Here is a 16,553-nt window from a genome sequence, read left to right on the forward strand (position 1 = left end):
ATTAGCATAAAACCGGCATATAAAACAGAAATTACCATGCTATTAAGATACATTGTTGCTTAGCAGTATTTTTTTTAAAAAAACCTGTTGAATAACTTTGTTTAATGTAAGCAATATCACCCTTATGCAATCACCAATTCCCTTGTTTTGCATATTTATTAAAAAGAAGGAAATCCCCTGAGTATGTAAACATAATGTCAGTAATTCCAGCTGAGCTGACATTCAAACTTATATTTAAAATGACATTTATAATGGCCAACCTGTTAGGGGCTATTAAAATAGTTACCTAGGCATCAATCTTACATACATTGCTAGGAAGGAAGTTCCACTGAATTCAGTAGGGCGTATTTCTGAGTAAACTTGTTGTTACTACTACTACTACCACCACCATTTATTTCGTTTCTATACCACTAAAGCTCTCTGGGCAGTTTACAACAATTCATAAAGATAAACTAACATTACAAAATACAACCTAATACAACAGTGTTGAGGTTAGCTGTAAATTACATAGGCATGATTGAGAGTTAAGGGGAACAGTCTGTTGCGTGGTGAACACAGTACCCACAGCAGGGGAATTCCCATAGGCTTAACAGAGCTGTCTGTCTCTCCCCCACCCCCACCGCCTCCTGTCCCCCATGCACAATCAGTGTTATGGAGAAGGCAAGATATACAGGCATTCTCATACCCTCATCCAGTCCTTTTCCCCACCTCTATGCAAGTTACTCGTCGTGTTCTAGGCAAATCTACATGGTGGCCTGTAAATATATGCAGCTCATCTGTAGCAAGCAACATGTGCCTGCCTGCCTGCCACCATCTTGTTCTCAGATCCTCTGTCCCTGTGCCAGTGGAATTGTGCATATATGTGTAAGATAAGAACTTAGATACAAGTTAAATGCCCTTTGTGGGAATAGGCGGCATGAAATGAATATATCCAGATAACATTTCTCTCTCCAACTCTGTACAGATGTCCTGAGACGACAGATAAAAGTATTCTTATTTAGCCTTAGTGCCTAAGTTTCCCCTCCCCTGCAGAACTTGTACCAGCATCAGTATGCCAGGATATTCTGGTATGCTGGCTCTGCATAAAAACATATGAGTAACCCAAAGCCAGAGCTGTACATCTGCTTCAATACAAACCTGATACTCAGCTTCTGTGAAAAAAAACCCAGTGTATACAGTGTAACTGTCAGTACGTACACTGAAAAGCTATAGAACTTACCTGGGAGTAAAGCCCATTGAATACAAAGGTACTTACTTCTGAGCAAACATGCAGAGCAGTACACTGTTAGTTAATGAAAACTACAGAAAGTGAACTTAAAAATAGGTTTATATGAGCCCCTGTGAATGAGAGTTGTTGGGTTTCTCATCACTCCGTATGTGCATGGCTACCATCCAGCATTTTTTTCCCTTTTCAGGGAGGGAGAACAGCTGCCATTTTAGGAAGTTGAAACTTAGTCTCATTCAGCAAAGGATAGCTTCATACAAACACTATGCTGCACCCTTGAGCCCAGATGGACTACTTAAGACATAATCCTTGATGAAACTAAGTCATTTCCCCAGCAATTCAGAATTAGCTTTTAGCAGTGTAATTCAAGGTACAGTGAAAGACATATCCACATTTGCTATACTAGTAGTTTATCTTCAGGTGTGGTATCACTAGAGTCATTTAATGGTAAAGCTGAGAGCCAAAATCATGTGAGAGGTCCATGATCAGGATCGCCTATGGGTTTTTCCTTAGCTCAGACCAGCATAATGGGGCTGCTAATTTGATCTGGGAAAGGTGGTTACAACCTTTTCCTCTGCCTGCCATTTTTCTGATCAACCCACCCACCACCCCTCACCTTTGCTATTTGCCCCATGGAGAAACATGCAGGTACGTACATCACAGGATTCAGTAAGATATTTGTACTCCCTTTTAATCTTTACCTTTTCATTAGCAACCATAAGGTCAAGAGGTTTGCTAGTTGGCAAAAAAGGGATCACATTTTCACAATCACATTAGAAAATACAGGGCTTTAAAAAAAAAATGCTAAGAAAAGGTACACTTTATTTAACCTTCCCCCATAGGCTGTTTAGGAGGCAGAAGTCTTAGAGAACATTCAGTTTCCAGAAAGCCTGAATCTGCAAGGGCAGAATATGGGCATATGGAGGATAAAAACCCAATGGTGCCCTCATGCTCTCAGCACATTCCTTAGGCTTAGGGCCAAAATATGCGTAACTTTCAATGTGTGTCTAGCAGCCATGTCTTTTCATTTTTATTCTAGAGCAGGCACAGGGGCCCAATCCAGATCTTTAAAAGTCCTGCCATCCCCCACTGGGGGCGATTCTCCGACTCCTAAAAAGGCATCACTGCTGGACACAAATTAAAAGTAATACCTGTTTTGGCCCTCATTTTTTACCTTCCCAGCAAGGGAGGTGGTAGCGTTAGATTCTGCTTTCTTCCTCTGTTTGGGATTCGATCATTTTGGTGTCTCCAAGGTGGTCAGATAAAGAGGTTTATTGTAACATATTTTAAAAACCTTAATAGTCAAATACAATTCTAAGAATGGGCATGTGTGATTACATCAAAAATAGAATCCCTTTCTGGCAAAGGAAGATAAGATGCATGTGAATGCAATTAACGTACACTCAAAATGCTGTTTATACAGCCTGAATAATATAGGAAGGAACTTTTGTGTAAATGAAAATAAGAAAATATGTCACCCCAATTGGCTCTGAGTATGTTGGATTTTAATATGGCAATTTCTTTTTCTAAAGCAGGAACAAGAAACAAGTTACACCATTCTAAGAGCAAAAAGCACCAATGTTACTATCAGTGGCCTCAAGCCAGACTCTACTTATGTTTTCCAAATAAGAGCCCGAACTGCCGCAGGATATGGGACCAACAGCCGCAAGTTTGAGTTCGAAACCAGTCCAGACTGTATGTATTTATAAAAATTGAATTTAAATGTTTTCCTGCACAATTTCAAAATTATATGGCTGGCTAGTTTTATTCCCTCTCTAGTTCAGCAAATGTGATTCTATATTTATGGTCTTCCTTTCCAGCTAACATGCCTATAAATTTTTATATTTTGTCATTATTTAAAAACATGTTATGAGAAATATACCATAAAATGTGCAGGTGGTATCCCTACTTTCTCCTGCCATATCTTATTTATGTTGCCAGAATTAAATGAATCCTGGGCTAGACGGCAGCTCCTGCCGGGAAAGAAATTTAAAAGATCTGCAGTGTCATAATATTCTGACATTCTTGTTTGACCTTGTGGACTCTAAACTTTCTGAACTCCAAAAGAGCTACAGTTATTTTATTTTTTTTCCTTCTTCCAAGTCTATAGGCTGGTGCATTCATTTCATTAACTCTAACTACAGCATTTTTTTCCAAGTCAGTAGTGGGATGGGTTCATTAGGAATAGGAAATAGCTTTTCATGTAAATTGCAGCCAAAGCAAATGATGATGCCTTTGAATGCTCATTTTATATTCTGTTACCTCCTTTGCTTCTACACTAGGGCGCAAAGAATTGCTTTTTCTTAATCAGCTGAAAGTAGAATTAAAATGATGGCTCCATATAGTACTTAAGATAACTCTATATTATCCACTAATACTTGTCCCGATGGCCAAGACCCTTTGCTATTGTTTACTCAGAAGGAAGCCTCATTCAGCAAAGGTCCCCTGTAACATTAATTACTAGCTTCCAGCTTCAGCTGTCTACCCCTTTTGTTGCTTTCTCTTCATCCAGCAGAACTATTTGATAAATTGCCTCTTAATTGTCTTTTAATTACTTCTTTGTACCTGTGGGTAGAGGAGCTTTAATTTAATCCTTTTCTTTTAAAACTTCTTTTTTTCATTTTGTGGGGCAAACATTTTATTTTATTACAGGGTTGTTATCTCATCTTTCCACCTGAAAGTTAAACTGCATAATATCATAGATTTAAAATATGTGTAACAATTAAAAAACACAACAAAATGATGTAGAGTAATTAAAAAAAAAAGATCATCCACAGGGAAATCTCACAGCTGTCAGGCCAAAGCCTGCCAAAACAAATAATTATTCAAGTGGTAACAAGATGTTATACATCTTCTGGGGTAGGGAGTTCTAGATCCTGGGCTTTGTGACAAAAAAAGCTATTTCCCTTTTTCTTTCCAACTGTATTCCTTGCAGGAGAGCCTCTCTGACCCTTCTTGTTTCACAGTTACAAAGTAAGGGAAATAAGAAGAAATCAGCAAAGCACCCCCCACACCCTTTGTAAGGAATAGGAATTACATAATCCATGTGCAGCTAAGAAGCTGTTCATCAGTAATGCTGGTGTTGGTTCAACATGAAGCAATAAAAGCTACAAGGAGGAAGCTACTAATCAAAGGCACACTAGCCCTGAAAAGAAACAGTACTGATTTGCCCATTCAACTGGCCGGACTGGTGTTGTACTTCTGTTTAAATTTTAAAAATTGTCACAAATCAGTTCTGATAAAAGATGAGAGGACAATACAAAAAAGCACAGGAATGCAACTGGCTGGCAACCACATTGTCTCAGTTCTGTAAAAAGTGAGTGAACAAATCCAGGCTAAGCTATTCCAATGGAAGTCAACTTGATTACTTTATGTGCAAATAGAAATATATAGGCCTACATATGCATGTGGATATATAAAATACCAGTGTAGCATAGTAGTTAAGAGAATGATCTGTGAGTTGCAAAATTCTTACTGAACTGTTCTTTCAAAATATAATTTATCCGGATTTGTTTTCTTCTTTAAATATTTAATAGCACTGCTAAAATGTATATTTTTAAGGCAGCCATTCAAAATCTTTATTAACCTTGTGACATCTAATTAGAAAATTAATTGGTTGTTACAGAAGTGATCTGAGATATGCACACTTATGTTAAGGCAGCATTCAGAGATACAAAGGCAAATCATATCATGCAATTCTGTGATTTACTGTTCATATACTCTACAGGATGTTGTCCTTTTCCTGCATGAAGGTGTTCATTTAGTAAAGTCATGTAAGGTTATCCAGAGTTCTTTGATGTCTAGTCCTTTTCTTTATTGTCAAAGAAGCAGTCTCTGTGGCAGCTCTAGTCTGGTAAAGAAAAAGACAAAAAGAACAAGAGGGAGGAAGACACCAGGGACAGAGAAATAGGTTTATTGACTGCATTTCAAAAATACAGGGACACTGTTGGGAAAACCAAGTTATGTCTTTGGCCTCCAGATTTTGCAACAGTGTTGGAGGCCAGAGACATAAGTTGGTTGTGCTCAAGAGCATCCCTAAACAAGATTTTTAAAATGCGAAACCCTGGCCTCCAATAAATAATTAGTAACATTCATCTTTATTAATTTAATATCTCATAAAATAATTTTCTCTAGCAATTATACAATTTAAAATATAATAATAACAACAACCCCAAAATACAAATAAAATCAATCAACAATATAAAACTGAGGTACAGCAACACCGCATAAAATACAACTACAAAAACTAAAATAACGTATAAAAATTAAAATTACATGGCAGGGACTAAAATAATAGATCTGAAACACCAAAAAACTGAAATACTTTAAAAAGCCTGGAAAAACAGAAAAGGCTTAGCTTGGCACCAGAAAGGTAGCAGTGTAGGTGCCAGGCCAGCTTCCTTTGGTAGAGCATCCCAGAGCTGTGGGACTAACACCAAAAAAGGCCCTTGTTTTTACCCTCTGAACCTTAGAATGAGGTGGCACTTAAAGAAAGGCTTCCATGGATAACCTTAAGGTACATATGAGAAGAGGTTTACCATCAGATACTGAGGTCCCAAGCCATGTAGAGCTATATAGGTTAAACCTAGCACTTTGAATTGGGACCAGAAACTAATTGGGAGCCAGTACAGATGAGAGAGAACCAGTGTAATATGATCATTAATTTCACCACGCACAAACCCCCACCCCCTGCCAAAAAACACCATTTCCCCAGGTCCATACAAAAGACAGACTTAGGGCTGTTTCTCAAACAGCAACAATTGCCATCTGATACCACATGACTGCTTTTGAAACTGGAAGACAGTTTGTGATAAGGCATAGGAGTCAGTCGTTCAAAGGGGGTAAAGTCAGACATTCCACAGGGCAAGCACATACCACTGACCTCACTGACCTTAAGTAGCTTGTCGGGCAGAATCCAAGGGGCCGCTAATTACTTTACACCCTGCCAATTCCATTCTGGAAGTGGTGGGTCCCACCAGTTCTGTATCATAAGCAGAACCTGCTGTGTATTCAAGGGAGGTTTAGCACTTCCTAGGGGAAGCCCTGAAATGAATGGAAACATTCATTTCTGGAAGAAGGCTGGTTGGTGGATCTCCCTTATTCCTCCTCCCAGAAATGAGTGTTTCTGCTTGTTTCTGGTTGTCCCCAGAAGTGCTAAATCGCTATTGCGGAAGTGGTGGGAGTTGCTTGTGCAACGCAATTGGCAGGATGGAAGAGAATCTGCAGGGGCATAAGCAGCCCATTAGATTCTGCCCTTTGTGTCTTGACTGTTTTCTAGAAAAAGCCTGACTCACAAAACTTCCTGCAGATAATCCTAAAATGAACCTTTTCTAACCAGAAAATATATAGTATTCTTGCTTGCACTTAAGACTAACAGTCAAAAAAAATTTAAAAATCTCAGGCCAGCAGACCCTTTGAAATTTAGATAATTAACAGTCCCGTCCTAAGCATTTCTACTCAGAAGTAAGTCCCACTGAGTTCAGTGAGACTTCCAGGAAAGTGAGTATGGGATTGTAGCTTTCGTGCTCTATTTTAAAACTTTAATGGCTATCATTCAGCTCTCCAAATCAAACAATTAGATCTCAGACTAACTTCCCTTGATAGAATTATTGAAAATATTTGAACAAGTTAACATTCAATCTCTCCATCTCAACTATAAACATACAGTACCACTCAAGCAATAATATGTAGTTAGCCTTGATTAATTTGTTAGACATATGAATTTTGGGGAAAGAGAGCGGAATTCCAAAGTTATAGCATAACATAGATTATACCACAGATACTGTAGTGGTAACTTTTTCTTACAGGTTTCTCATAGGGCCTGAGTGTCTGAAGTTTAAGAAATGTTCTGTTTGGAAAGTATGATGTCTCAAAAATAAACAGAGAAATTTAGCAGCAGGCCAAGCAATCTTGCACTTGACATGTTTGAATTTTTGAGATTTGTGAGCTTTTAAAAATTCCAAGTGTTTCTGGAAATTAGCTGAGCTCCCGGCTTTAGTTAACAAATGACTATTGCAGTGACCTTGAGCCTATGGTATATATTGTATGATGCACAGAAAGCATTAACCATCATTCATTCATGGTATTCTTTATGGGAGTATATGGCAAAGAAATATGTTTTTGTGTTGTGTTAACTGGAATAAACATGTAGGTATATGGATGCTTGACAAATGGACAGGATGAAGGTGATAGAGGACTTTGTAGAACAGACAGCAGACTATTATTCTTTATTATCCTAATTTTATTTTGGAACAGATTCTAACTGGTAACTTTACAATCATGAATTGGATTTCAATATTCTTATGTTTTAAGAACTTTTGAAGTCATAGCCCATGAATAGTATTTGACAATTTGGATATGAGCCAGGCAACATTAAGCACTTTTAAACCCACTGGCTTTAGGGGAAATTGTGGCAGAGAAATGGAATAGTACTCAAATGTGCAGCTATTGTAGGCTTTTCATTTGTCATTTGTTTTAGGAGCTGAATTAAAACAAAGCTGAGTTAAGCCTCATGTATGAAAATTCTCTGAGCCCCATACTTTATTAAGGAAAATTGCACATGAAATATTGACCTGTTTAATCTACCATATTACTTCTGCACTTACATTGTATTTTTTTTCTTTTTAAATGTACTTTTATAAAATTTTCAGTCATCCACAAAATATCATCATCCTAATGGATCCAAAGCTGGATCCAAAGCTGGAAAAGGCAGCCCTCCCTTCAAATTCTGTTGATTTCATAGAACCATAGAATAGAAACGGGTCTATAAGACCATCACGTCCAACCCCCTGCTCAGTGCAGGAATCCAAGTCAAAGCATCCCTGACAGATGGCTGCCCAGCGCCAGCCTCATCTTGAATACCTCCAGTGTGGGAGAGCCCACCACCTCCCTAGGTAATTGGTTCCATTGTCGTATTGCTCTAGCAGTCAGGACATTTTTCCTGATGTTCAGCCGGAATCTGGCTTCCTGTAACTTGGGCCCATTATTCCGTGTCCTGCACTCTGGGATGATCAAGAAGAGATTTCCCCCTCCCACTGCAACCTCCCATGCTTCATCATTCCAGAAGGTCAGAGATCCTCAGTAGTGGCATTTGCTGGAGGTGAAGGGGCCGTAGTGAGGAGGAGCCAGGGAAGGCCTGTTGTGGGAGCAAAGTTCTGGTTGCACTTCTTTGTATCCAACCCAATATAGTTTGTTTTCCTTGGCCATTGCAATTCATAAATAGATCCACAGGAGCTTCTCTTCTCTTTTCTATTTGGTAGAGTAAATAGTATTTTAGTTCGGCAGGAAGTCATTCCTAAGTTAAGAACAAATTGATGCAGTTGACTTCACTTATCTGCTGCCTGCATTTGTCAGAGATTATATATTTAATGCTTTTTATTCTTATTTCCTTTTAACTTCTAGCTTTCTCCATCTCCAGTGAGAATAGCCAGGTTGTAATGATTGCTGTTTCAGCTGCAGTAGCAATTATTCTGCTCACAATTGTGGTTTACATCCTGATTGGGAGGTTAGTTCATTATTTGTTTTGTACATCTATTTCCATTTCTTCAATGCTGCATTGGAATAATAAGCACTGTCACTGATACACTCCCACGAACAGGAAGGGTTAGTTGGGATGCACAAGGATTTCGTTGGGTCCACATTTTGAAGCAAACTGACCTGATCTGAACTTCCTGGATTAATTTGCAGATAGGAATACGTTTATCTTTTGAATTCTGCACTTATTCAAATTTTGCAGTGCATTAGCATTTCTCAGCTCAAAAATTGTACCAAAATACCAATAAAATGCATATTTTAGGATAAAATTTAGGGCACAATCCTATGGATGTTTAGACAGAATAAATTTCCCCATCCATGCTGGCTGGGAATTGCTCAGAGTTGTGGACTTTTTTCTGTCTATACATACATAGGATTGCGCTCTTAGAAATACATTCATTGAAAGCGAATTCATTTAAAGTTATATATTTTGTAAGGAAATCTGTTCAAAATGTACATTTAAATACATTCTTGTGTGAATTTTCAAAAATCACAGATTAATGCAGAGAAGAACAGAGTTATGAATGAACACATGAGAAACTGACACAGACCAGAAACAGACTGATCCATCCATCCATCCCTATTTTTTAGGCCTCCACCTCATCTGTAGAGCAGGAAATCATGGCAGAGCTACGCACAGTAATGAGGCTACTAACTATAGTAGCACAGGTCCTACAGAACTTGTTAAAAACAGCTATAAACACATTCTCAGGCAATTGTAAAACTAAACTGGAGGGGTCAAAAATCAACATATCGTCTCATTAGCCAATTTCCTCAAACTCCCTCAGAACATATCTCAGCTCTGTAGGGTTCAGAGAATGTAAATGGTACTAAAGTTTCTAACAGGTACTTAATTGTTCAGGGAACACATTTCATTCTGTTTTTACATGCAAGCAGTGTATAAAATGTTGGGTTTCTGATATTTTTGCCTTTTATTACTTGTAGATTCTGTGGACATAGTAAATCAAAACATGGAGCTGATGAGAAGAGGCTGTATTTTGGTAATGGGCATTGTAAGTTACAAAAACTACATCATGTCTTTTATTGTGTTAACTAAATTTCTATGTACTCTGAACAAACTCAGATTAAACTACAATTAATGAGATGGAATGTTTTGTGTTAAAAGAGATCTTACTAATTTACACTTGATCCAGCTTCTTTTTCTTTACTTCCTCAGCTCCATGCCTCACAAAACAAAGAATACAAGGAGCTTGTGTTATATTTAAGAGATTGTTATTGAGACTGGAAGAATCACCAATGTTACATGCTCCTCACTTTTTACAGCAACAAGAGGATTTTGCGACAGCATTGCAAGATTCACAGCACAATCCTGTCTATGTTTAATCAGTGCTAAGTTCCACTGTGTTCATTGGGACTTACTCCCTTGAGAATGTCTTTACGATTGCAGCTTTAGATCCTTTGGATGAGAGAGCACAGGAATAGGGATGGCGGAGAATTTCTCCCCGAAACTTTGGGGGGCCGAGCGCCAACGTGTTCGGCCCCCCGAACAAGTTTCGGGGAGAAATCCTCCGCCCCCCGCCCCCCCCGGGACGGGACTTACCTTCCCTGAATGTCCCTCCCGGCGGCGGGTCCGGCTGGCGGTTCGTCTGGTGTTCGAGCGGGGCGGGAGCGGCAGCCGGTCTTTCGACCGGCTGCCGCCCCCGCCATTGCAATGAAAGAAAAAAAAAAAACACGTCCCCTGATAGGCTACGTGACGATTCACGTAGCCTATCACGGCAAGATTTGCAAAGTCAGCCGTGATAGGCTACGTGAATCGTCACGTAGCCTATCACAGGTGACTTTAAAAAAAAAAAAAAAAGCGCGTACGCGAATGGCGGCCCCCATAGGGAGCCGCCATTCCCGTTCCTTATTTGGTCGCTGTAGTCTATGTCAATGTTTACGTAGACTACGGCAAAAATAAGGGCAACGCAAATAGCGTTACATAGCCTATCACGTTTGCTTTTTTTTTTTTTACTTGGAAATGGCGGCGGTGGCAGCCGGTTGGAAGTTCAGCCGCCGCACCGCTGCCGAACCGGAGCCGCTGCCGCCAGGGATATTCGACCAAGGTAAGTCCTGTCCCGGGGGTGGCGGGGGGGTGGCAGACCGTTTCTCCACCAATTTCAGGGGGCCGAATGCGCTGGCACAGTTTTACAAGGCAAGTAGGTGGTTTCCAGAAGCAAGGTCTGAAATGCAGCCAAGGTCAAACTCCAGGAAATCAGTGAAGTGAAAACACAGTCCAAAAGCAGAGTCAGGCAGGAGTCTACAGGTCAGTAGCATGGAGGTCGAAGTTCAAGGTAGGGTCAAGGAAACAAGAGTATAAAGCACTGGAAGCTGAGGTAAGGTGTTGTTTCCAAAAGCTCTCAAGTTCCAACTGAGAATCAATATAACCAAAGCTTCCAGAGACCCACTTGGGGCTCAGCTGAATTTCATCACAGGCTTATGTAAAACATCTTCCTCATGAGGAAGGTTTACTAGATGGTAGTCTGTGCCTCTACCTTTTGGAGCTGGCATATTCTTGTTGTTGTTGTTCAGCCGTTCAGTCGTGTCCGACTCTTCGTGACCCCATGGACCATAGCACGCCAGGCCTTCCTGTCCTGCGCTGTCTCCAGGAGCGTGCTCAAGTTCATATTCATTGCATCCGTGATGCTATCTAGCCATCTCATCCTCTGCCGTCCCCTTCTCCTTTTGCCTTCAGTCTTTCCCAGCATCAGGGTCTTTTCCAGGGAGTTTTCTCTTCGCATTAGGTGGCCAAAATATTGGAGCTTCAGCTTCATTTTCTGTCCTTCCAATGAGCACTCAGGGTTGATTTCCTTTAGGATGGACTGATTTGACCTCCTTGCAGTCCAGGGGACTCGTAAGAGTCTTCTCCAGCACCACAGTTCGAAAGCATCAATTCTTCGGCGCTCAGCCTTCCTTATAGTCCAGCTCTCACAGCCATACATTACTACTGGGAAAACCATAGCTTTGATTAGACGGACCTTTGTCGGCAAGGTGATGTCTCTGCTTCTTACTATGCTGTCTAGGTTTGCCATAGCTTTCCTCCCAAGGAGCAAGCGTCTTTTAATTTCATGGCTACAGTCACCGTCTGCGGTGATCTTGGAGCCCAAGAAAGTAAAATCTGTCACTGCTTCCATTTCTTCCCCTTCTATATGCCAGGAAGTGATGGGGCCAGATGCCATGATCTTCGTTTTTTTAATGTTGAGTTTCAAACCAGCTTTTGCACTCTCCTCTTTCACCCTCAACAAGAGGCTCTTGAGATCCTCTTCGCTTTCTGCCATTAGGGTGGTATCGTCTGCATATCGGAGGTTGTTGATAATTCTCCCGGCAATCTTAATTCCGACCTGTGATTCATCCAACCCGGCATTTCTCATGATGTACTCTGCATATAAGTTAAATAAGCAGGGCGACAATATGCAGCCTTGTCGTACTCCTTTCCCAATTTTGAACCAATCAGTTGTTCCATGTCTGGTTCTTACTGTTGCTTCTTGACCCTCGTACAGGTTTCTCAGGAGACGGGTAAGGTGGTCTGGTATTCCCATCACTTTCAGAATTTGCCACAGTTTGTTGTGATCCACACAATCAAAGGCTTTAGCGTAGTCAATGAAGCAGAAATAGACGTTTTTCTGGAATTCTCTTGCTTTCTCCATGATGCAGCGAATGTTGGCGATTTGATCTCTAGTTCCTCTGCCCCTTCTAAACCCAGCTTGTACTTCCGGTAGTTCTCGGTTCGCATACTGCTGAAGCCTAGCTTGTAGGATTTTGAGCATCACCTTGCTGGCATGTGAAATGAGCGCAATTGTGCGGTAGTTTGAACACTCTTTGGCATTGCCCTTCTTTGGAATTGGAATGTAAACTGACCTTTTCCAGTCTTGTGGCCACTGTTGAGTGTTCCAGATTTGTTGGCATATTGAATGCAGCACTTTAACAGCATCATCTTTTAGGATTTTAAATAGCTCGGCTGGAATACTGTCATCTCCGCTAGCTTTGTTGTTACTAATGCTTCCTAAGGCCCACTTGACATCACTCTGTAGGATGTCCGGCTCAAGTTCAGTGACCGCACTATCATGGCTATCAGGGACATTCAGATCTTTCCTGTATAGTTCTTCTGTGTATTCTTGCCACCTCTTCTTAATCTCATCTGCTTCTGTTAGGTCCCTGCCTTCTTTGTCCTTTATCATGCCCGTCTTTGCACAAAACGTTCCCTTGAGATCTCCGATTTTCTTGAAGAGATCTCTAGTCTTCCCCATTCTGTTGTTTTCCTTGATTTCTTTGCATTGTTCATTTAAGAAGGCCTTCTTGTCTCTCCTTGCTATTCTCTGGAACTCTGCATTCAGTTGGGTATATCTTCCCCTTTCTCCCTTGCTTTTCGCTTCCCTTCTTTCCTCAGCTACTTGTAAAGCCTCATCAGACAGCCACTTGGCTTTCTTGCATTTCTTTTTCTTTGGGACGGATTTCGTTGCTGCCTCCTGAACAATGTTACGGACCTCCGTCCATAGTTCCTCAGGCACTCTGTCTATCAGGTCTAATCCCTGAAATCTATTCCTCACCTCCACTGTATATTCAGAAGGGATATGACTGAGGTCATACCTGAACGGTTTAGTGGTTTTCCCGACGTTCTTCAATTTCAGCCGAAATTTTGCAAGAAGCAGCTCATGATCTGAGCCACAGTCAGCTCCAGGTCTTGTTTTTACTGACTGTATGGAGCTTCTCCATCTTTGGCTGCAAAGGACATAATCAATCTGATTTCGATATTGACCATCTGGTGACGTCCATGTGTAGAGTCGCCTCTTGTGCTGTTGGAAAAGAGTGTTTGCTATGATCAGCATGTTCTCTTGGCAAAACTCTATTAGCTTTTGTCCTCCTTCATTTTGTACACCAAGGCCATGCCTGCCTGTTATCCCGGTGATTTTTTTGACTTCCTACTTTAGCATTCCAATCCCCTATGATGAAGAGGACATCTTTTTTTGGTGTTAGTTCTAGAAGGTGTTGTAGGTCTTCATAGAACCGATCAACCTCAGCTTCTTCGGCCTCAGTGGTTGGGGCATAGACTTGAATTACTGTGATGTTGAATGGTTTGCCTTGGATTCGTACTGAGATCATTCTATCATTTTTCAGATTGTACCCCAGTACTGCTTTTCCCACCCTTTTGTTGACTATGAGTGCTACTCCATTTCTTCTAAGGGATTCTTGCCCACAATAGTAGATATGATGGTCACCTGAATTAAATTCGCCCATGCCTGTCCATTTTAGTTCACTGATTCCCAAGATGTCGATGTTCAATCTTGCCATCTCATGTTTGACCACCTCCAGCTTACCTTGATTCATTGATCTGACATTCCAGGTTCCTAAACAATATTGTTCTTTACAGCATCGGATTTTCTTTTCACCGCCAGACACATCCACAGCTGAGTGTCCTTTCGGGTTTGGCCCAGCCGCTTCACTCTTTCTGGCGCTACTTGGAAATACCCTCTGCTCTTCCCCAGTAGCATATTGGACACCTTCCGACCTGAGGGGCTCATCTTCCGGCATCATATCTTTTAGCCTTGTGATACGTTCCATGGGGTTTTCTTGGCAAGAATACTGGAGTGGGTTGCCATTTCCTTCTCCAGTGGACCACATTTTGTCAGAACCCTCTGCCATGACCTGTCCGTCTTGGGTGACCCTGCACGGCATAGCTTATGGCTTCACTGAGTTACGCAAGCCCCTTCGCCACAACAAGGCAGTGATCCATGAAGGGGTGGCATATTCTAGGGATAGGTAAATGCTCAGCCCCCCTTCATGGATCACTGCCTTATGAAGACCTACAACACCTTCTAGAACTAACACCAAAAAAAGATGTCCTTTTCATCATAGGGGATTGGAATGCTAAAGTAGGAAGTCAAGAAATCACCGGGATAACAGGCAAGCATGGCCTTGGTGTACAATATGAAGCAGGACAAAGGCTAATAGAGTTTTGTCAAGAGAACACGCTGATCATAGCAAACACTCTTTTTCCAACAGCACAAGAGGCGACTCTGCACATGGACATCACCAGATGGTCAATATTGAAATCAGATTGATGATGTCCTTTGCAGACAAAGATGGAGAAGCTCTATACAGTCAATAAAAACAAGACCTGGAGCTGACTGTGGCTCAGATCATGAGCTGCTTGTTGCAAAATTTCGGCTGAAATTGAAGAACGTAGGGAAAACCACTAAACCGTTCAGGTATGATCTCAATCATATCCCTTATAAATATACAGTGGAGGTGAGGAATACATTTAAGGGATTAGACCTGATAAACAGAGTGACTGAGGAACTATGGACAGAGGTCCGTAACATTGTTCAGGAGGCAGCAACTCAATCCATCCCAAAGAAAAAGAAATGCAAGAAAGCCAAGTGGCTGTCTGATGAGGCTTTACAAGTAGCTGAGGAAAGAAGGGAAGCGAAAAGGAAAGGAGAAAGGGGAAGATATATCCAACTGAATGCAGAGTTCCAGAGAATAGCAAGGAGGGACAAGATGGCTTTCTTAAATGAACAATGAAAAGAAATCGAGGAACACAATAGAATGGGAAAGACTAGAGATCTTTTCAAGAAAATCGGAGATCTCAAGGGAACGTTTTGTGCAAAGACGGGCATGATACAGGACAAAGAAGGCAGGGACCTAACAGAAGCAGATGAGATTAAGAAGAGGTGGAAAGAATACACAGAAGAACTATACAGGAAAGATCTGAATGTCCCTGATAGCCATGATAGTGCGCTCACTGAACTTGAGCCGGACACCCTAGAGAGTGAAGTCAAGTGGGCCTTAGGAAGCATTAGTAACAACTGTCAGGGTGGACACTGAGACCATAGAATCCCAGAGTAGTTCTGATTCTGAGGAAGAGCAGTCGCTCCTGGGAGAGGAGTGCACTCCTCTTTCCCAGGGCCAACAGCTGACGGAGATTCCTCCCACCAGCATTCCTAGCTTCGATAGCAGTCCAGGGAGTGACAGAGCACGGGAAGCAGACTTGATGGACGCGCGACGCCGACACAGAGAGCGGCGCCAAATGGAGGGTGCAGAAAGGAGGCGTAGTGCCCGGTTGGCGCACAAACAACGGCTGCGCCCAGTGGATCCAAGGGAAAAGGGGAGGGACTCTCCCTAGTCCTTAAGTTCAGGGGTCTGCCAGTAATTCCTTTTCAAACGGGGACCAACTGTTCCAACTTAGGGCATAGGTACTCTGCTATTCGTAACTAGTTGCTAACGGTAGAGTTGTTAAGTTATAAAAGAGGAATAAAGCTTTGAAAAGAATCCATTTGTCTTTGTCTGGACTTGGCTACTGGATTAGACTGAGAGAGGCCTCCAAGGAGCCCTTGACAACAACAAAGCTAGCGGAGATGACAGTATTGCAGCTGAGCTATTTAAAATCCTAAAAGAGGATGCTGTTAAAGTGCTGCACTCAATATGCCAACAAATTTGGAACACTCAACAGTGGCCACAAGACTGGAAAAGATCCGTTTACATGCCAATTCCAAAGAAGGGCAATGCCAAAGAGTGTTCATACTACCGTACAATTGCGCTCATTTCACATGCCAGCAAGGTTATGCTCAAAAGCCTACAAGCTAGGCTTCAGCAGTATGTGAACCGAGAACTACTGGAAGTACAAGCAGGGTTTCGAAGAGGCAGAGGAACTAGATATCAAATCGTAGTGATGTACGAAAGGGACTTACCTGGTCCCGCAGCTTGCTTCGCGGTGGGGGGGAGGCACTTCGGTTCTCCCCCTGAAGTTCAGGCCGGGGGGGAGGCGCCCCGCCTCGCCCGGCCGAAATTCAGGCCG

At 41.7% G+C, this 16,553-nt stretch overlaps 1 protein-coding gene across 1 annotated transcript in view; it reads left to right on the forward strand.

Annotated features, from left to right (window-relative positions):
• The window catches only part of EPHA3 (EPH receptor A3), a 357,009-nt gene that overhangs the window by 264,838 nt on the left and 75,618 nt on the right, over positions 1–16,553 (forward strand). Inside the window, exons 7-9 of the mRNA XM_084843389.1 lie at positions 2,758–2,920; positions 8,627–8,729; positions 9,704–9,771. Of these exons, the coding sequence (XP_084699515.1) occupies positions 2,758–2,920; positions 8,627–8,729; positions 9,704–9,771 (334 nt within the window). The remainder of the gene's footprint in view (positions 1–2,757; positions 2,921–8,626; positions 8,730–9,703; positions 9,772–16,553) is intronic.

Source organism: Heloderma suspectum, chromosome 3, assembly GCF_057233095.1.
Source record: "Heloderma suspectum isolate Gila_16-S chromosome 3, 16-S_ref, whole genome shotgun sequence".
Classification (NCBI taxonomy): Eukaryota; Metazoa; Chordata; class Lepidosauria; order Squamata; family Helodermatidae; genus Heloderma; species Heloderma suspectum.